The sequence below is a fragment of the Eurypyga helias genome, unplaced genomic scaffold (assembly GCF_000690775.1).
Source record: "Eurypyga helias isolate BGI_N326 unplaced genomic scaffold, ASM69077v1 scaffold17187, whole genome shotgun sequence".
Lineage (NCBI taxonomy): Eukaryota > Metazoa > Chordata > Aves > Eurypygiformes > Eurypygidae > Eurypyga > Eurypyga helias.
The window spans coordinates 1-21,262 of record NW_010263836.1 but is presented as its reverse complement, the minus strand read 5'-3'; the positions used below and the strand labels follow the sequence as shown (position 1 = coordinate 21,262).

The 21,262-nt window shown below is 50.8% G+C and overlaps 2 protein-coding genes across 2 annotated transcripts; one reads left to right on the top strand and one right to left on the bottom strand.

The window, feature by feature from the left end:
• Positions 1-4: 4 nt before the first annotated feature.
• Positions 5-266, top strand: TIMM13 (translocase of inner mitochondrial membrane 13 homolog (yeast); the record flags this gene model as incomplete). The annotated part of the gene is made up of 2 exons (XM_010156208.1): positions 5-91; positions 168-266. Coding segments are annotated over 2 exons (186 nt in total), but the record flags the coding sequence as incomplete, so codon positions are not given.
• Positions 267-2,359: 2,093 nt separating this feature from the next.
• On the bottom strand, positions 2,360-17,237 carry TMPRSS9 (transmembrane protease, serine 9). The gene is given in 19 exon segments (XM_010156207.1): positions 2,360-2,764; positions 2,948-3,084; positions 3,619-3,884; positions 4,204-4,375; positions 4,988-5,104; positions 5,199-5,559; positions 6,113-6,249; positions 6,937-7,208; positions 9,044-9,215; positions 10,064-10,370; positions 11,523-11,659; positions 11,825-12,099; positions 12,363-12,534; positions 13,044-13,157; positions 13,493-13,534; positions 14,672-14,850; positions 15,251-15,318; positions 15,773-15,900; positions 17,114-17,237. Coding segments are annotated over 19 exon segments (3,342 nt in total). The 3' UTR covers positions 2,360-2,602.
• Positions 17,238-21,262: the final 4,025 nt, after the last annotated feature.

The following is a 21,262-nucleotide window of genomic DNA, read 5'->3' as shown; positions in this document are numbered from 1 at the left end:
CGCTCACGGCCTCTCTCCGCAGCGCATGACGGACAAGTGCTTCCGGAAGTGCATCGGCAAGCCCGGCGGCGCGCTGGACAACTCGGAGCAGGTGAGCGCGGTCGGGGAGAACCGGAGACTCACGGGCCAACCCGTGGGGCTGCTGCTGAGCGCTCTCTGTGCCCTAGAAATGCATCGCCATGTGCATGGACCGGTACATGGACTCCTGGAACACGGTTTCCCGAGCCTACAACTCTCGGCTGCAGCGGGAGAGAGCCAACATGTGAAGCACCCCAGCTCCTTGACCAGGGAGGGACCATGTGGGGAAGGGACGAGTGGCCAGTCCAGGGGGTTGGAGGCTGAAACCCTGCCTTTCCAGCCCTTGCCATGGCAGAGCAATAAACCCTTGCTGAACCTTTTGCATCCATTGGCTTTTATTAGCACCGGCCCCAGGAGTGAGTGAATTTCCTCACCCTTAGAGCCACCACGAGCTGCATGCTTTGCCTCATGCTCTTCCCAGCAGTCCAGACTGGCCAAGGCATATAGCAGCTGATAAATCCCTGCTGAAAGGCCTGCAAGAGGCAAGGAGACTTCCGTGGAAAAGAGGGGCCCAGCCAGCAACACAGTCCCTTTCCCAGGAAAGCAAGCCTGGACCCAGAGTTACTCAGCCCCTGTTCATCAGTGGGAAAAGCTGCCATAAGGTGCTCCACGTGCCACACTCGGCTCTTTCTTCCCTTGTATTTGTGTAGCTGTATGTGGGGCTCACTTTTGCGCTCGTAGGCTTTGACTTGGCTCAAGAAGTGTGTTGGGGAGCAGGGGTGGTCTTACTAGGTTTGCAGCACAGCCCTTGCATAGTTCTACGAGCACACCTCGGGATGAAAAGGGTTGGGAGGTACTTAGGTTGATTTCTTCGTAGAGTAAAATGTGTTGGGTGGCTGTGATACTCTGACTCGTGGTTTGGCTCTGGCAGAGACCTCCCACCTTGGAGCCTACCTTGTAGGCGTGATGTTTTTGAGGGAGCAGCACTTGGGCAACAGAGGACTTGGATCTGCTTTGGGGCTGAGCTCTGTATTGTTCTCGGTTTACACACCTCTCCTGCAAAGATTGGTTTATGCTGTGTGCACAGCAGTGTGCACAGCAGCTGAGAGTGTTGGAGATTAAAAGGCCCATGCCCCTGTAGTAAGACTTTTAAAATCCCCTCTTTTTAAGCTCTTCTGTATTTTATAAGGTATTTCACCGCGTGCTGGGGCAGGGAGGCAGACTGGAAGGATGACATCTCCTTAGCTGCTAGGGCATTCAGAGAGTTCTGGGAGAACCTGATTTCATGTAATCTCCCAATGTGGCAACTTGTATGAAGGGACTAAAGTGTTCTCACACAAGTTAACCCATTAGGAGATAACTGGATATTTGGACTAATTGAACGAGTTTCCCATCCAGATTGGGCAGAATGACTGCTTGAAAATAAAGAGTTTTCCAGCTATATTTGCTATGGGGCTGTTTCACTTTTCTTTCTGGCTGTATATTTTGTGATACTGGCTGTGCAGCAGTCCTGTTTTATGGATGGGAGCATTCCACAAGTGTTCCAGCCGTGGCTCTCAACCTATTTTGAGCTGAGCCATGCCAGGAAGTCAGGTCTCCCACCCTGCTATTCCTCTAGCTGGGAAAGTGATGGGTCTCGCTGCCAGCGGGGTTGGGAAAGACGAAATCTTGCTGTACCCAAATGCAGAGCTTAAGTGCCGAAGACTAGGAAGGGGGTTGGGGTAGTAGCTGCTCTTCAGTTTTGGTGGTCAAATCTATGAGGTGAATAACTCTGCCCACATGGTGTCTGTGTGCCTTATGCTGGCTGGTGGGACCAGTTTTCCCAAAGTTATATCCTTGGGCCACTATCTCAGCACTTCGAATTTTTCCCAGTTAGCTTAACTGGAACAGTGGCCTGTGTGGCTGTGCCTTAGTATTTGTCAATTTAATCACCTGTTCCATTATGCAAAGGAATTGGGGGAGGGAAGTGGGGGGGCTGTGTGAGACCCCTGTCCTGATGAGCGCTTGTGCAGCCTTCAGTCAAAGTGTTTTAGCCTTGCCGCCTTTTGTGATCTAATAGTGAGCCAGGGGATCATCGCTGACCTTACCAGTATCAAGCACTGAGTGGAAAACAGGAGCAAAGCCCTTTCAAAAAGCCACTGCGCAACATAACAGCTTCATCGCGGCAGCAAGGTTTCTGCAAGGGCGTAACTCTGGGCTGAGACTTGTGTCCCTTAGCTTGGCTTTTGGATGACGGCTCGTAGACAGAGGTCAGCCAAACTGCTCTGGCAGATGTTTCAGGCACCCCTCCAACTGGAAAGGTCACATTTTAATGCGTAGGATGTTTGGCCGAGTCTTAAGGTGGGACAGGCCTCCTTTATTTATAGAAAATGTCTAGAACTGTACCTTTCTACGTGAAGCAGTTATCAAATGCCCTGATGTCATAACTGCAGCAGGTCACACAACACTGGCATTTGCTTAATACCTGCAGGCCATCTTCACCCCTTTGCAGCATCAAAGAAAATGTACATAGCTGAGGGGTTAGTGCATTCTCTGGCAATTACGCCTCTCGTTCGTCGCCTTCCCTGAGTGGCAAAATACAACTTCAGAGCTTGAGGTGCTGCGCGATCCAGCCCTGGACAGCTGTGACTTTCGTGTAGACACCAGGGAAGTACGGTCTGGCGCAGCCATAGCCCCAGCTTGTGATTCCTGCTAGAAACCACTTTCCTGAGGGTTCCTTACATGCCAGGGGCCCACCTGCATCGCCCTGCAGAGAGAGGAGAGCAGAATGAGGTCTGTGGACTTGGATAATGGCAACAGCCATGGAGATGGATGGACAGACAGCTGAGCTAGGGGAGGCAGGGCAAGGCCCCCTGAGAGAATAATAGTCAGGGGACTTTGCACAAGTTTGCTCTGTCCCAGCCACAGCATTTGCTGCTCTTGCACTCACTGAACAGCTGTCGACGCTGCCCTGCGGGAAACCGGCACACACCATTCTGCTGCTGATCTGGACAGGGTAGAACTTTTTGCAGGCCTGGTCTCCGATCATGTTCACTGCTGCTTTTTGCAGATGCTTTGACATGAGACCTGAGGAGACAAGTATCTCTCTTCACTTGATGCAGAGCAGGCAAGAAGTGGCAGCATGTGGAGTGGGGTCTCTGCAGCCTTACTTGCTTGCCAAAGGGAGAGACCGGCACTAGGAAAGTGAATGAGGCCTGGTTCTTCCCCAGCAGAACAAGCACAGGAAGGTCCCTTTGGGGTGTATTTTGTCAAGCAGCTCGGCTGACCAGAGAGAAGTGGTATGAGGGTGATCCTTGTACAGCAGGAGCACAGCTGGAGCAGCTGCTACAGGGATGGGGAGCCGAGTGGCTGTCATGTAGAAAGCTTGGGAAGGCTGCAAGAGGGCAGAGGTATAACCAAATGGAGGAGCACAGTACATGGTGGCCGGAGGGGAGATTGTGGTGACACCAGGCCTTGCCCAGGTTGGTATCCCTGCAGGATCCAGCCTGGCATGGGGAGTGCTTGGGGCAGTGGAGTGGGAATCGTAGATGTTTGGGCTCACAGTGTAGGTGGCACTTAGCTTGGCCATCATGAACGTGAGGGAGCTCTCTCAGCCAGTACCTCCTTCCTTTGTGGAGCCCCAGCCTGTGATGAAGCATCTGGCTCCTTCATGGAAGATGTGTGAATTGTCTGGGAGACATATAGGCTTGATGGTGCTGCTGAACTTGATGGGCGTGTTCAGCTCTAGCAGTGCCACATCGTAGTCCAGGCTGTAGACGTTGTAAAAAGGGTGCTTGTAGATACGGAATATTTTCTCAATTTTGCCATCGATGCCACTCAGGAAGGGTGTTCCTAGAAAGGCCACCCACATTTTGGGGTCACTGTAACTGCAGAAAGACAGCAAACCTCACTGTTAGCAGCATGGTCTTACAAGGAGGGTAGTTCCTCCACTTGTGGGGCTGGGATGCACTACAGCCACACCTTGTGAGGCCAGGGCCCCCCATGGCCCCATCACACTGTGGCTTTGCTCCACTCATTCCTCTCCATGCTTACCTGGAGGGGCACATCTGTGATAGGGAGGCTGTGCTTCCAGTGGGGCACAGCATCCCAGCCATGCTGCTGGGCTGCGAGGAAGGGGGAGGGCAGGTGGGCTGATGGAGGCGAGGCCAAGAGCCAGCTGGCTTCATTAGCCCGTTTCAGACTTACATATCAAAGCAGTGAGCTGCAGACAGCAGCCAGCGGTCCGCAATGAGGACAGCCCCGCACTTGTGCTCCTTCTGCCGAAGCCAGAGACTGACTTGCCAGGGCCATTCTCCTCGAGCTGCAGTGCTGCCACCCACGATCTTGCTGAAGGCCAGAGCAGTTGATAAGCCACAGTCTGGGACAGAAGAAGAGGCACCATGGTTTTAAGTAACTGCAAGTGAAAGGGATATCTGCACTCCTTCCAGATGGGGCAGCCATCTGGGAAGACATACACAGGGCAGTAGGATGTGATGAATTTCATTCACTCATCTGAGACAAGACTCGGCAGACATGGTATGGTCTGGGAACCTTTACTTGTTATCACAGTTCACACCTTCTGGGGATGTGGAACATGAGGAGAGGATGTTTGGATGGACTGTCTGAGCTGTCACACAGCAAGGAATGTGTAGTCCAAGCTTTGCCACATTATGCAGAGCTCTCTTGCCACCCCGTAGTAGCAGACTGGTTGGCCAGACAGAAGGCCTGTGTGCTGGGAAAGGGATCTGAATGTTGGACGGCATAGGAAAAGAGGCCACATTCCCTGACAGAAATTTGGATAAGCTCATGCAGCTTTATCTTGTTACAGGCTCTGGCAGACCAAGACCTGGACCACAAGGGGCTGGCCCAAGCCCCCACTGTACAACGTGGGGCCCAAGACAGCCCATGTGAAGTCGGTGGGTTGCACTGGGGAGGTGGGTGATGAAGATTAAGGCTCGGCAGCAGTCACAGGCTGCAAAGCAGTACTCACCACAGTTGTGCTCGTCGAAGCCGTTGCTGCAGTCAACAACACCATCACATTCGGGATTTTCTTTTCCAATGCAGACCTTGCTGGAACACTTGAAGGTGAGGCTGGTACAAGGCACCACTGGAAGGCAATAACCCATGGTCTGCTCAGTACTCTCGGTGCTGGGACTAGAGGCCTCCTACTAACATGTCAATAAATCTGTTGTCAGTTTTACCTGGGGTTAGGGTGGGCTTGGCAGGCTCAGTGGTTTCCAGAGCTGTGGAGGTTTCTTTCATGGTTGTGGTCATCTTCATGCTCAAGGTGGTTCTGTTGACTGGACTTGCAGCTGTTGTGCTGGGCTGGTGGGTGAGGATGGCTGCAGTAGGAATTCTAGTGATGGCTGATCTGGAAGGGGTGCCTGTGCCAGGACTGGGCAACTGTGAGATGGTATCCAGGATCCAGTCTTTGAGTTTGGTAATTCTGGAGTACACACCAGGTTTTGTAGCCTGGGCGCAACCAATTCCCCAGCTCACAATGCCAGCCAGATAAAACACTCCTGGGGTCATCTCACAGGCCAAGGGTCCACCTGAATCTCCCTGAGGAAGAAGCAAGGCAGTGGCTGCTCAGCGTAATCTCCCTAAGACAGGTCTACATGGAGCTGCCCCTCAGCCACACTGGGAGAACTTAGCTAGCCCCAAACTCTTGTTTCTCCAGCCCCATAGCGCTGTCTGCTGCCATGCAGTCTGTGTGCAGAGGCTGAAATTAGGGTCAGTGCCTCAGCCTGACTGCAGATACAAGTGGCATTTGTCATGAAAGTTAACAGTTCCTGATAGCTCCTTTCCACACGTGACGGACAGCCACTACCAACTACCATTGTCTCACTGCCACAGGAAGAGACCTACTTCATCCAGGACTCCAGTCTGGCAAGACAGAGCAGTGGGATGTTGGTTTAAAGCAGCATCGATGGAGCTTTATTTACTTTCCTAAAGCTCCAAGGCAGTGGACTGGGTGTTTTGAGCAATGGTACACGTGGGTTACAGCCTGGCCACAGCAGCTCGGTCAGTATTTCCCAAGGATGTGCTGAGGCTGTGAGTTAGCCCAGCTTTCTGGAACAATCCCCAGAGGACTAGAGAAATCCCAGACTCTTACCTGGCATGAGTCTATCTTCCCCTCCAGGAAGCCAGCACAGATCATTCGGTCAGTGAGGGAGAAGTTGTAGAGGAAGTTGCAAGTCTTCTGGTCTATAATGCCCACAGAGGCTTTCTGCAGGATCTCAGGCTTGGTGGCTGCATGAAAACCACAGGATTAGCAAATACGGCAGTGGGAAGTGAGAACTAATGGCTGTTAGACTGACCCAACACATATTTCAGGAAAACAGGCTCTAATCCCACACAGGAGTTCAGTCCTGTATAAGCTACCCTCTCAGCAGCCCCGAAGCTCCTGCCTCATGCCAGGGTTCAGTTTCATAGCTCTGCGAAGGATACTGCACACAGGCAGCGAGGCTGTGTTGTCCTGACAGCTTGCGGGCTCCCTGTCAACTGTCAGAGGGCTTCTTTGGGAGCACACACGCCATCCTCATGCCTTCCCCCTACAGTGGGATCTTTGCTTTTTTCTGACTGTTTGGAACATCTTTGCAACTCAGTGTGGTTGCTGAGGCTGATACACTGTCCTGCCAGAACTACAGCAGTGCCCCTCTCCTGCTTAGCATGGGAGACCTACTGAGGGGACACCAGCATGTTTCTCTTGGTTCCTGCCAAGCTGCTCTCTCCATTTTCTTATTTGCTGGTGGCTCCTAAATAACTGCAGTTTAAGGTAGTGCTCTTATTTTTGTGTTTCTGTCTGTTCCTGACTGTCCTGTCCCTGTTCCCTGTCCTGTATGCTTCCAGGAGTGGCTGGGTCACAGTGACAGAGGCTTTGCTGCCAAGTCTGTCACTGCTCCGGAGCAAATCAGCGGGTAATGCGTCACCGCTTACCGTTCCCTTCTTGGAGGTTACCCCACCCAGAAATCAGGCATTTCTTGCCAACGGGAAACTTCTGCACAGCAAGTGGGAGACAGATGGGCTGGATGTATTTGTTGAAGACAAGAGGTCTTGCCAGCTCAAGTATGGCCACATCAAAGTCCAGAATAAGCGGGTTGAAGAGGGGATGCTGGATCACTCTTGTTACATTGACTTTCACTGCATCCCCATCTGTTCCATTTACTGATGTTGTTCCCACATAGGCGCCGATCTCGTCTGGATTTGTCCTGCAAATACGTAATTCTAAACAAGCATGCTCACACACATCTCTCGCATAGATTCTGACATTTACATTACAGACAATTTCAAATGATCACTGTTCGAAACCTTACTTCACCAAAGCAGAGCCCAGCACGCAGAAGAGCAGCCCTGCTAAGTCAGGCCCAAAGAACTGTTTCCAGCGGTGGCACGTGTTGGATGTCACCTCAAGAGCAGGCAAACTTGTAGCAATCCTCTCACTGCCTCCTGAAATCTGTGATTCCCTTGTTAAAGGGAAGATGGGTCAGTTCTGTGATTCTATGCTAGTCATTTCTTTAGGTTATTTATAAATCTGGGGCTGGGCTCTTGCTGTTTAACAAAACTACGCAGGATTGAACTGACCCATCTTCCCTTTAACAAGTGGTCATATGTCTATTTCCTATGTTGCAGCCAATTTTTAAGGTTAAATTTTTTGAATAAACTCTGAAATCTGTGATTTCAGGAGTGTTCTGGTATACAGACCCTGTCTTTATGTTCAGTAGGTCTTGATGGATTTTTGGGATTTGGATTTTTCTAGAGCTGGGGTTTATTCCTTTTTTTTTAACCCCATGTGAATTTTGAACATTCAGTTTAATTACATTTATGAAGAACTGCTTCCTTTTGATTGTTTTCCACCTGCTCTTGGTGGTTATTTGATATCTTAGAGAAACAGGAAGAAGGCATTCCCTAAACACTTTGTCTGTAATCTTCACAACTGTACAGTCCCTATCCCACCCAGTTGTTTTTTCCCCAGGCCTAGTCTGATCTATTTTGTTGTGCTTGTTGCGGATGCTGTTTCACACCCAGCTCATCCTTGTGTCTTGTGTTAGGCTTTTCTCAGTGTTATTCTAGCACTCATGCACTGTTTGAGAAGTCAGTACACTGTGCATTACCAGCAACATTGTGATCATCTCAGCTATTTTTCTAATAATTAACAGCATTCTCTTCCTCTTTAATTGCCACTGCCCATAGAACTGCTGTTCTTACAGCAATATCCACAGCATTCCTGACCTTCTTCTGAATTGTAAAGGTTGATGAAGACCCATCATCATCTGCACACAGATAGCACTGCTTTTTTGTTGCGCCTCACTTCGCACTTGCCTACCTTGCATTTCACTTGCTGCGTTATTGCCCAGTTACTGAATGCATAAGGTTGTCTTTAAACTCCTCATAGTTACTTCCCTGCCTTTTCTGCCTTCAGGAATTTTTATTCTAGACAAGTATTATTGTTGTGTGTTGAAAAGCTGTGGATGCCCCATTCCGTGTCCAAGGCAGGCTGGATGAGGCTTTGAGCAACCTGGTCTAGTGGAAGGTGTCCCTGTCCATGGCAGGGGGATTGGAACTGGATGATCTTTAAGGTCCCTTCCATCCAAAACCAGTCTGTGATTCTATGCTAGTCATTTCTTTAGGTTATTTATAAATCTGGGGCTGGGCTCTTGCTGTTTAACAAAACTACGCAGGATTGAACTGACCCATCTTCCCTTTAACAAGTGGTCATATGTCTATTTCCTATGTTGCAGCCAATTTTTAAGGTTAAATTTTTTGAATAAACTCTCTTGTGTCCTTCTCCACCCCTCTTAGATGTGTTGTCCTTGCTCCCTGCCCAGGCTACTTTAACCTTTCCCTGCCTCATACCAGCCTCCCTACAGAACCCCTCTTACTATGAATCTCTAACAAAAATTAACATCCAATGTCTGTTCCTGTTTTCCCTAGTGTCTCCAGCGCCACAGCTGTGGGTTCAGCTACGTGGCCGCATAGGAGCTGCGCAGCTCTGTGACGGTGGGCAGGTGAGCTGGAACAGCAGTGCCAGCAGGGATGGACTCACTCATTGAAGCAGTGAGCTGCCGACAGCAGCCAGCGATCCCCAATTATGGTGGCTCCACAGAAATGCCTTGAGTCTTCTTTCAGGCTGACTTGCCAGGGGATCTCTCCTCTGGAAGCATCTGTTCCTCCCACGATCTTGCTGGGTTTAGAGAACCCAGGTCGTCCTCCACACTCTGAACAAAAGCCAAAGCATGACTTGTGAGTACACCTAGCAGAAGACAAAGAGAAACTCTTCCTCTCTCTAACCAGCAAGTCTGAGCAGGGGCAGGTCAGGCATGAAGTGTGAGACATCTGCCCAAGCTCTGCTTGGTGATCGTGTTGTTCCCTGAAGGTGGCCATGCACAGCCATACATGGGCTTTCACCCTAACTGCTGTTCTGCATCTTGCTCTTAGCAAGTCCTTAATCCTGTGCCTTTCTCAAAGGCAGGGTAACCAGCAGCTCTGTGCCTCTTGGCCTTCCCATTTCCGATTAAAAAATTAATCCAAAATTTAGAAAGATACCCTACATCTCTAGTTCCCTGCAGAGCTGCTGGGAGGGCTCGTTGGAACTGACAGGTTATCCTATAGACATCTGCCCTCCTTCCCTTCAGGGAGAAGACCTCTGGCTGCTGAGAAGTTGCAGCGATCAACTTTGAACTGCTGGGAGATATTTAGATGGCAAACAAAAATGAGTGGTCAACAGCTTAAACAGTGTTAGATGCTGTTGTGTCGTAGTACGCTGTCCTAGCTGGCTGGACCAGACCACTTACACAGAGAGTGGACAAAATTGCACATTCCGTTGTATATGCAAAGCCCCCATGAAACTCATCTGCATGAGTAGAGTGACACTGCCAGGTTGCTGTGGGCTGAGCCGGGGCAGCCATGTAGTGTCACGTGTGCCTTGGCCCTTAGCACTTGGGCAAGGGTTGTGTGGGGCACCCTACTGAAGGTCATTTCAGCTCAGTGGAAGAACGAACCGCCCTTTGGACCTGTACCAGCCACTCTTCCTGCAAAGGTGCACCCACCCTGGGGGTGCGCATACCTTGTGGTCTCGATGCAGTCACTGGCTGGCTGGCAGCTGGGGCTGGTGAAGTGGTGGGGATTGCTGTGGTGGTGGTGTGCTCTTCAGCGCTGACCATGTTACTATTAGTACTGGAGTGTATTAGGGGGTGGCCTATGGAGGTGGGGGAGGCAGAAATAGCATCCAAGATCCAGTCTCTGAGTTTGGTAACACGTGTGTAAACCCCAGGCCGCCTGGCTTCAGCACATCCAATTCCCCAACTCACAATTCCTGCCAGGAAAAACTTGCCAGATGGTTCTTGGCAAACCAGTGGTCCACCAGAGTCTCCCTGCAAGAGAAGTCAGATGGTGAGTTTTCCCTGGGCAAGCTCTGAACTTACGCTGGCCACCCTCAGGAGGTGTAGCCAGACTGTCTCTGTGTCCCTGTGTACCCCAGCTCAACTCTGCTTATTTGCTCCAGCCCAGTGACGAGTGAAGCATGCCCTGTGCTGGCCTTTGGGAGCTCCTCTGTGTGGCAGCGAAGCACAAGGACATCCTCTATAAAATGTAGGGTAAGCGTTTCTACTGGTTTAATAATTTGTTAAACTGCTGCTCTTAAAGGATAAGCCCAGCAGCCCCTAAGCAGCCAGATGATGGGTGTCCATTGCATGAGACACAAGGAAGACCATGCTAATCTTAGCATGTTTTCTTGATTTGGTCTGTGGTTCCCTGACCAATTCTTTAGTTCTGTGAAGCCATATGAGTGTCACTGATGTAGGACATGTGGTGTCTGTGAAGCTGGCAGTGCCTTCTGGGGGATGGATTGCTGTAGGTGAGTAACTGGATGGGTTACGTTCATCATCCAACCTTCAACCTTCCATTCCTGACCCCTTCTCTGGTGTTTGTGCTGCAGCTGGTACAGAAATAGGAAGTGCTACCACCAGAGCAGTGCAATTCTGCTCAGCTGGTGGCTGGGGGTATGTGCCCTGCCAAACCACAGGGACAGCCCTGGAAATCAGTCTTCCTCACAACCCAGTCCTCCTCTCCCCACATACTGTGAAAGGCAGGATTTCTCCAGCTGACCACTTGCAATTCCAGGCTGGATGAAGGCTAACTGGGGAAAAAAACCTAAGTTGTTCACCAAAAACTGTTCTATATGTTTTAGTTTCCACTGTTGTCCTTTTGCCATCTGGATTTTGATCTGACGACCTGACAGGTACATTGATATCGCCAGCCCTGATTACAGCTCAGGAAGTAAAGAAAAGTAGTTAAATAGCCAAGAGTCCCTTAAACAGCAGTGCCCTGCCCTAAGCACTAAGGAACATATCCTCATTTTTGTCTTCTGCAGTCCCTGATCTGTGCTTGGATCCAAGGCATGGCCTGAAACTTCGCAGGGGGGGGAACCATGACCATGGTGTCAGATCTTGCTTCTTCAAGTGCTGCTTAGTGCATACTGGGTGGTAAAAAAAACCCTGTGGCCAGCTTCCCTGGGTAAAGCTTACCTGGCAGGAGTCGATTTTCCCCTCCAGGTAGCCAGCACACAGCATCCTGTCTGTGAGGGCATGGCTGTAGAGGCTGGAGCACAGCATCTGGTCCAGCAGCTCCACTGTTGCTTTCTGCAGGAACTCGGGTTTCACCACTAAACGGGAAAGATGCGACCGTGAGCTCAATGCAGGGAGCCTTAAGTGGGACCATCTGCCCATGTTACAGCCCACTCTGGCTGGCCTGAGTGCCCTTCCCTGGTGCCTCCTGCACCACTCGCACCCCACCATGCCTCCTCTGTCGCCTGCCATGCTGTGCTTACAGAAATCCTCCTTGAGGTAGCCCCAGCCGGAGATAAGGCACTTCTTGCTGGTGGGGAAGTGATGCCCAGCATCTGGCAAGCACACGGGCTGGATGTACTTAGTGAAGGTCACAGGTCTCTTCAGCTCCAGCACAGCCACATCATAGTCAGCCGTGTCGGCGTTGTAGGAGGGATGCGGGATGATCTGTGCGATACCCATTTCCACTGCACCGCTCTCTGAGCCTCTGAGGGAGGTAGTCCCTGTGGAAGCTGCCCACATGGCTGGGTCCTGAAACCTGGAAAAGATCAGCCGGGATAGAGTAAGCCTGCAGCCACAGCACGGCCCTGCAAACCAGAGCCGCCTGGTGCGGGTGGTGCTGCCTCCTGCCCACCCTGCCATCTGCTCTGGGGCAGCAGCTCTCCGTGGCTTTATCTGATGGGGGAAGGAGATCGGGTGAGATGGGGCAGCGTGGTGCAACGGGCGCTTGTGCTGGAAGGTGTGGCAGCTGTTGGGAACAGGGTTAAGGGGGGGGGGAAAGCTAGCGTGGCTAGAGCTTACTCAGTGAAGCAGTGCGCAGCAGACACCAGCCACTTCTCTGTGAGGATTGCAGCACCACAGAAGTGCTCGTTGTTCTCTCGCAAGCTGACTTGCCATGGGAACTCCCCTCTGGACGCCTCTGAGCCCCCAACTATCCTGCTGGCAGTCTGCATGGCAGGGCGGCTCCCGCAGTCTGAAAGGGAGGAGAGAGCAGTGCATCAAGGTCCTGCCACCTGCATCCCAGCAAAGTGCTCTCGGGGGCAAGTGGGAAAAGCTGCTTCAGCTTTGTGCACACTCCCAGCACATGCAGCAGGGCATCGCCACAGATGTCACAGGGCAAACTTTAACCTGCAGGCTTAGAAAAGAGCACTGCATCCATCGCAGCATCCTCCCTGAAGCTCTTCTAAAGCAAGAAATTCTGGAGAGAAGTATCTTAGCTAGTTTCACAAGCTCGGACACTGCCTTATGGTCTGCTCCCAGCAGCCCACCAAGAAAGTGGGCCTTGTCATAACCTTTTCCCGCAGTCCCAGTGCTGGGACAAAGGTGTTTCTAGGGTACAGTTCCCCTCATCCAGATGCTGTTGGCCTGTCAAGTTGTGCCATGTCTTTGGCTCTCTTCAGTGCCCAGTGTTACAGCTGTCAAGGTCTGCAGCAGCGCGTCGTGTGACCTCCATGCCCAGCAGACCTGCTGTGAGAGACTCACCACAGCCCCTTTCAGCAGAGGCATCGGCACAGTCTCTTTGGCCATTGCATTCAGGATTTTCTTGGCACACACACTAAGTGTTGTGGCAAGTGAACGTGTCTCCAGGGCAGCTCCCTGGGGACAGCAAGGCTTCAGTCCCTTGTGTCTCCTGCAGCCCTCCCAGTAACCATCCCCTTGCTTCCCCAGAGGCAACCCCCGTGCAGTCCTTGTCGCTCTGATCCCTGGCAGCACCGGAGTCCCTGAGGGATGGAGCTGGGAGCAGAGCTGCACTTTTTGATCAGCTCACTGGAGGAAAGGGGTGCAGAGCCCTGGACCACCAGGTTATGAACAAGATGGGGCACAAACACCTCATGTACCTGCAGCCAGGCCACCAGTGAGGAGGAGGCTACAGGCCAGAGTTCAGCCAAGGGAACTGGAGCAGACGGCTCTTCCTGCTGCCTGGCTCTTACCTGATTTCAGTCCAGGTCTGTGGGGAGAAACCTCACTGGGACCTGTGACAAAGTGGAAGGAAAGGGGATCAGTCATCCATCAGTCACTCCCTGCATCCCAGTCAGGGGCACTGGAGCTGCTGCTGCTCCCAGGCCAGGGCTGGCAGAGACTTTGTTCATCTTTTCATCCTGCCTGGCAGTCATGTTCCCTACTCCATAGCCAGCTGTGAGCCCCCTTGCCTTCCTGGGGCCCTTCCCCCCTGCCTTCCTGCGCACCACAGGCACAGTGGAGGAGCAGCCATCCACAGCCCTGCACTCTTTTGGGGTGATCCCAGGTACAAGGAGAAATTCTCAGGAGCTGTGGCAGTGACCTGCCTGCCAGGAGCAGGCTCCAAGGCTGAAGCTATGCAGGGTTGTTGCCTAAAGCCAAGGGGTGTGCACGCACCCTCCATTTGGGCTGCACAAGGCTCCCACAGATGCAGGGACCCTGCCCATGGTTGCAGGGAGCACAGAGGGAGCTCCAGAGAACCCACACCTTCATGTTTTCCAGGCACATGTTTTTGTACATTTGCTGGACCTGGTGCAACTCCACAGTCACTGAAGGAAAGCAGATTTTCTAGTCAGGTGCTTTCAGACAGTAATTCAAACATGAGAATTATCTACGTAAGCAGGATTTTTGCTACAACTCCGAGGCCTGCCTAAGGGCTGCTGTGCACTTGTAGGTACAGACCCAGCAATTAACCTCTTGAAGCCTGATCTCTTGTTCCTCAGGCTGGTTCCAGGTGCTGCAAGAAAAGCCAAAGAAGCTGCAATTTATGCTTTAGGTTCTGTTGCTGCAGGCCTCCAAAGCTGCTCGTGCAGGGTCAGAGCAGCAGGACAGTGTTGGAGGGGTACTTGGGGACTCCCCACAAATGTCTGTTGAGCAATCACCAAGACCTAGGCATGTTTCTACTGCTGTCTCGTGAGGCTGCGAGCCAGGCAGAGCATCTTTTGTTGGTTTGCTTAGGTGCCTGGCAACACCTCCATTTCTGTCATTGCTGCTGGGCATGAAGCCTTGACTGGGCATCCGGAGCTAAAGCCCTGCGGTAGTCTGGCTATCTGAGACACAGTTTGGGGTGCTGCTGTTGTCACCGTTGGTGCTAGCAGCACCAGTACAGGGCACCTTGCTCTGCCTGCCCGGCAGCTGTGCGAGGAGCGTACCTGTAAGAGAAGCTGAGGATATAGTCCCGTAGGCAGCCAGGGAGAGACCCTGCTCGTGCAGGGCAGCCAGCAGCCCATGCCTGAGAGCTTCCTCCTCCATGACAGAGCTCAGGGGCTGGGAATCCTGGGGGGTGAAGCGGAGGCGGAAACGGACGATCACGCTCGAGTTTCCACTCCTGCTGGAAAACAGACAATTAATGGGTACGCTGGGTCCATGGTTAGGTCAAGGGACAGCCTCTTGCGCTGGCTGTCTACAGGGAACTCGAAGGAAACAAAACTAATTCTTAATAATTTAAGGCAAAATTTTCTCTGGAGATGTGCTCTGGGTCGAAATGGCAATTTGCATTTCTTCTTTGGCCCAAAGTTCAGCTTTGGTTGAACAAAGCCATTTTCCTCTGCCTTTCTCACTGCATTTCCAAATGAGAGAATGCAGAACGTTGGGATGATCCCAAAAAGCAGTTTCTCTGTGTACTAGCTGGGAACAAGAACACAGGTTTGAGCTCACCTTCTTGGTGCAGCCTGTCAGAACGCCCTGAAACATGAGCTGCAGAGTCTGCAGAGGGAGCTGCCTACACTCACCTGTAGCCCAGGATGGTACAACCGGTGCAGCTCCAGTCCAGCTGGGAATCTTGGAAACTGGACAGAAACTTCAAAGCAAAGAACAGTGGTCACACACACACTGGGCAGAGGACCCCAGGGAGATGGGACTAGATGATGCATGGGATTTTGCGGGGATGGGGAACTAGCTGAAGCACCTTCTCTTGGCTCTTGCAGGCAGCAGAAGCGCCTGTGTCCAGCTCATGTGTAATCGTTTTCCCACCCTGGCTCAGGGCACGAGGCAGCACATCCTTTCTTTATGCCTTCCTAGCAACTCTCTTCGGCAAGGAACAGACCCAAGCACACACTTCCCACTCTGCAAATGCCTCTTAGGGCCTGGATGGTGCCTCTCAAAGGGCAGCTTAGCCCTGCAGCGTACCCTGCTAACATTTAAGAGATCCCTGTTTTCCTCCTACCTTTGGAAATAAGGTCGGTCGAGCTGAGCCCCAGGCAACTGCCACAGTCTTTCCCCAGTTTTTTCCTGGCAAGCCCAGATCAACTCACCAGCCTCTCAAGAGCAGGCGTCAGCACCCTGTAGTAGTCTGAGTTCTCCATCTGTAAGCTGCTATTGAACGTGATTCCTTGCAGCTCCACTGTGTGCTCAAAGCTGGTCTCTCCCACGGGATGACAGGCTGCCAGAGAGGGAAGGTGTCTGTCAGAGGCACAAAGGACACAGGGAGGTTTGGGGCCGTGGCTAGACCCAGCTTTCCTTGCTGACTGCTTTGCAACATGGGTCATGTCATGTTCTTTAGGACCCTCCGCCTGGGTTCGAGCAGCTTGACTGTCCCTGACCACCCCTGGCTGCCTTGGGGGTGCCCCATGGCTGTGCTGGGCTACCCTGCACACATGCAATAGGAGAACTTTGCACTGAACTAATCTGAACTTGAAAACGGTGGATTTTTGTCAAGTCTGAGACAAAAGTCAATAAACAGACGGGTACAACCTGGGTACATCCTGGCAGTGCAATCCTGGACTGGCCCTGTCCCTGCAGGAACAGGCTGGGAAAAGGCACGCTGGGTACTGAAGCCAGCTTAGAAAGTGGTACAGTACAGTTGAGCTGTGCTGGTGGGATCTGTCAGTCATGTCAGGCTGGGGTCTACGCCAGGGTGCTGGCCAGAGGGCACCAGAGGCAGCAGGAAGGAGGTGGGAGAGGCAAGAAGACAGTGGTCACGCTCTGGGGTGGGACAGTAAAACAGGCAATGGTTAGTGGGGCTGCAAGAGTTTGTGACAGGAGATTGCTGGTGCAACGAGGTACCGTGACAAGAAATTTCATAGAATCATAGAGTTATTTGGGTTGGAAGGGACCTTAAAGATCATCCAGTTCCACCCCTGCCATGGGCAGGGACACCTTCCACTAGACCAGGTTGCTCCAAGCCTCATCCAGCCTGGCCTTGGACACTTCCAGGGATGGGGCATCCACAGCTTCTCTGGGCAACCTGTCCCAGTGCCTCCCCACCCTCTCTGGGAAGAATTTCTTCCTGATCCCCAATCTAAACCTCCCCACTTTCAATATAACCCCATTACTCCTTGTCCTGTCACTACAGGCCCTTGTAAAAAGTCCCCCCCAGCTTCAGAATGCCCTGAAATTTTGGAGTTACAAGGAGAGATTAGAGGAATAGAGCATATATGTCATATGACACTGAAGATAAAGTGGTTTAAAGTCAGATAATTCAGAACATTGAGTTGATTACAGCCCTTGCAGCTTGTGTGTGTATTGTGGGGAGAGCTGACCACATTCTGTCCTCAGCAGAAGGCTTTTGAAGAATTTTGCTATGAGGATTGTGAGCTGTACAGACCTGTGTTTGCACAGATAAACTGAAAGAATGTACCTGGCTGCACACTCACCTAGCAGGATCCCCAGGTAGAGGGCTGTCACGCTGCCCACCACAGCAGCAGCAACGGTTACCTTCCAGCAGCTGACCCTCAGTCCCCTTCTCTGGGTGCCCAGCACTGGCATTATCTGGTCCATGCTTCCTGAGCAGGTCTATAGATGGTCTCTGTGAAAAAGAAGAGGAGGAAAAGGACAAGACTGGGATGAAATGTGACACGCCAGCTTTAGTTACCCAGGAGCTCCAACCAGTGCGTTATCACAAGAAGTAAAAGACGGATACACACTGCAGCCCCTGAATGTGCCTCAGGCTGCAGTTAGGAGATTTTAGATACATCCAGGTTGTAGGACCTGGACACATCAACCACGGTGGCCCCTCGCTGCCTGGTTCCCCTTCCCTTTCTTTCTAGGCCACCACTGCACATGGCCATGTCCATCGTGAGTACGACCAGCATGGTGCTCCATCTCCATGTTCTGCACAGGCGCTTTTGGTGACAGAAGCTCTGGGTGAGCACTGAAACAATGTCTGAGCATCACAGGCCCTGCACAGCACACATACCTGTTCTCCAGGCACTCCCCCAGGCTTGCTTTAGCAGCAGGGTTTCAAGGTCCTACTGCCTATGATGCCAGGGTGAACTGGTATGCCAGCTCATGGCAAGGGACCAGGCTTGGCATCTTGGCTTGCTCTTTCTGCCTCAGACATCACCCCTAGTAAAGATCCTAAAACCAACCAGTGTCACTGGCAGATGTTTTGGTCCTGCTCAGGAGTCATGGAGCTGCAGCAGCAGGTGGGAGGGTTAAGTTGGAAGGTACAACATTTATCTCAGAGTAATTTATTGGCCTGGAAATAGCAAGACTAGACTGCAGTCACATCCTTAAATATCACACTTTGCAGTCTGAATAGAGATCTATGGAGAGAGACCTGTCTGGTACTCTGGCTAGTAATGTACCAAACCAATTGGTATTGCAAACCTCCAGAGTCCTTGGCTGCTTCTACTGGACCTTTCTGACCTGGCTTATATCCCCAAGGTGTATGTTACATGGATTAAAACTGGCTAAGTAATAAACCTCATTCTGTAGTTGTTTATGAGGCAGGTTCCAGGGTGAGGTTTCATATGTAGCCCAATTCTATTCCATAATTTTGCAAGAATTGTGAAGGAAATGTAAAATCACAGTCAGTAAATTTGGTGGATGACAGAACTCACTACAGTCTGCTGCAGAGAACTCCCAGTGCCCGGTAATGCAAAGCAATTAATATGTGCTTTAATTTCAGCTCTGCCACTGTCCTGATGAGCAGTTTCCCCTTCCTTGTGGTCAGCACTGGCACTCCCAGTATTTTGCTTCAAGTGGTACAAACATCTTGCACAGGAACCAAGGCTCCTTTGTGTGATCTTTCCTGCCTCCCAAGATGAACTCAGTGGCCTCTTCCAGACTTAGTCCAGTATGTCAGTGCATTTCATGCACTGAAGATGCTCAGATGGGATACAATACCCCAAACGTGATCTCAAAAGTGCCAAAAATAGGGCACTTATCTGTTTTTTCTGTCTGCATTCTTGCTGGCAGAAGCCAGCCTGTGGTTGGCCTTCTTTTGCACATCATCAACAACTGGATATTGGTAGGAATGAAACAGCCTGGGATATTCTGTTTTATCAACAGTCATTCAATCAGCCATCCTTCAGCCACGTTAGTTTTTGCAAGAAGCTTAATGAGGCAGGAAAGGGCACCGATTTCTCTGGCCCTAAAATGTATGAAGTTACTGGATTAATATTCCTCCCTCACAAGTAGGAAGATGACTGGCACACAAAAGTCTGAGGCAATTTGGTTGGACAGAGTTGATATACATGCAGGTCCAGCTTTCTTGGCCAAAGGTCCAAAGTTCCTCAGCTTCAGAGCGAGTTTTCTGAGGACTCAACCTCTAGCTGCTGCGAAACGTCTGGTTTACAGGTCACCCCCGAAGAGTCTTGGCAAGGCAAATTCATCTCCCAAACTTACTCTGCCTAGATATCGACAGCTTCAAGGATATAAAACCCACTCAGCTGTTCCTTCCCCCCCGTCCCAAATTCTGTCCTGCCGAGGGACAACTTGTCTGGTAACTTCTACACTGATTGGCCACGTCCTGCCAGCTCAGAAGATGCTGTGAGCGGCTGGGTTGCAGCAGCAGCTATTTACTGACCCTATAAATGAGGCTGTGACCAGCAAACTGGGAACCTGCGGAGGAACAGCCTTTTCTAATGCAAATGCATCCAGCAATGAAAGAGGGAAGAAAGGGACCCAGGACATGGAGCAGTAGCACTGTTTCAGAAGAGCTTTTCAGTGTTTTCCAGGAGGGAGTCAGCAGCTATTTAAAATGAAGCTTCTAGATAAGAGATTTGGAAAGGTCACTTCTTTGTGAGGCAACAGACAGAGAGAAAGGGGAGAGGAAGGGAGAGTCTGTCCAAGATGCTTCTTTTTTTCTAACAGATCTCCAAATATTCTTTTTCAGCTGTAACTGAGCCTGGCAGAGGGGGCACTTCAGGCCCCTGTGTCTTGCTAACAATATCACCATTTGACAATTCAGCTCTGGCTAAGAGGAGACAGGTAGGAAACATTTTGGTCAAGTGAATACATACAGATGAGCCATCCCTCCTCCACTCTTTCAATAGGTTTTGGAGTCACCAGTGTCCTCGTTTCGGCTGGGGTAGAGTTAATTTTCTTCCTAGTAGCTGGTATAGTGCTGTGATTTAGATCTAGTATGAAAATAATGTTGATAACACACGAATGTTTTTAGCTGCTGCTGAGCACTTGTAGTGCTTATGCTAAGTCAGTCAAGGACTTCTCAGCTTCCCATGCTCTGCCAGCAGGGAGGGGCACAAGAAGCTGGGAGAGGGCACGGCTGGCATGGCTGACCCAGACTGGCCAAAGAGATATTCTTCATCGGATAACATCCTGCTCAGTATATAAAAGTGGTGTTGGCCAGGGGGTGGGAACTGCTGCTTGGGGACAGGCCACTGATCACCCACTGGGTGGTGAGCAATTGTGGCACTCTGCATCACTTGGGCTGGTGTATTCCTTTATTATTATTATTATTTCCTCTACCTTTGCTGTCCCATTAAACCGTTTTTATCTCAACTCACATGTCTTTGATGAATCTCTCCCCCATCCCACCTGTGAGGGGCAAGCGAGTGGCTGCGGGCTGCTTAGCTGCGGGCTGGGGCTCAACACCACAACCAACCCTCCTGCAGTATGCTGAACGTGGAAGCTTCCAAATCTAGTCCAGATAAGCTGACCAGTGGAACAGTGCTCTTCCTGCTTTCAAGGCAGGACAGCTGCACCTGAGTAAAAAATTAACATCTCAGACAAAATTTGCTTTGTCTGGGTGTCATTTTGACAATATGAGTTAGATGGAACTAATCTTGGCTGCATGTAAGAAGTCATACTGCAATAAAAGTTACTTGAGATCCTAGAAAGAAGTTTGTATTATTGATTGCACTGACATTTTAACTGGAAAAAACCCAGAGTATTTAGAGATGGATAAGCCTTCTACTTTCCAAACCAATCAGAACTTCTCTGCTCTCCCTTTTAGCATAAGGAAAGTTTATTTTCTTTTGGTGCGAGTTAAAAAAAGAATTATAAAACATGTATATGAAAAATGCATTTTCCAAGAACAAAATAGAGATTGGACATTTTCATATGAAATAAGATAAGGACCATCTATAAGTATATCATGAAGATGAGTGACAAGGAGCTCCATACCTTGAAAAACAGCTGCATACAATCAGATGAGTGAAAAGTAAATTTTGTTGGTGGGGCCAGAAATTAGGGAAATATTAACAGTCAGAGCAGCATGAGTTTCCAGTAGGAATGCTGAGAAGAAAAAGCACATTTATGTTTCTCTGTCAGATTAGAAATTGTGAGTGGTTATAAAATATGATGCCCCTGACAGTGGGGGGGGGGGATGGGAATCAGTGATCTGAGAGCATCCTTCCAGTCCTCTACTAGTGGGATTTCTTCTCACTGCTTCATTCTAGCAGAGGAAGCACATCGTGTGCTACAAAGCCAACAAGCACTGTCCTGTGAAAATAACCATCTCTGGCTGTCCCTAAGGATCTGCTGAGACTGGGACAGGGAAGATGGCCACCATCTCTGCTCTTCTGCTTCTTGGCAGCTATGCTGGGTTCAGTCAGGAA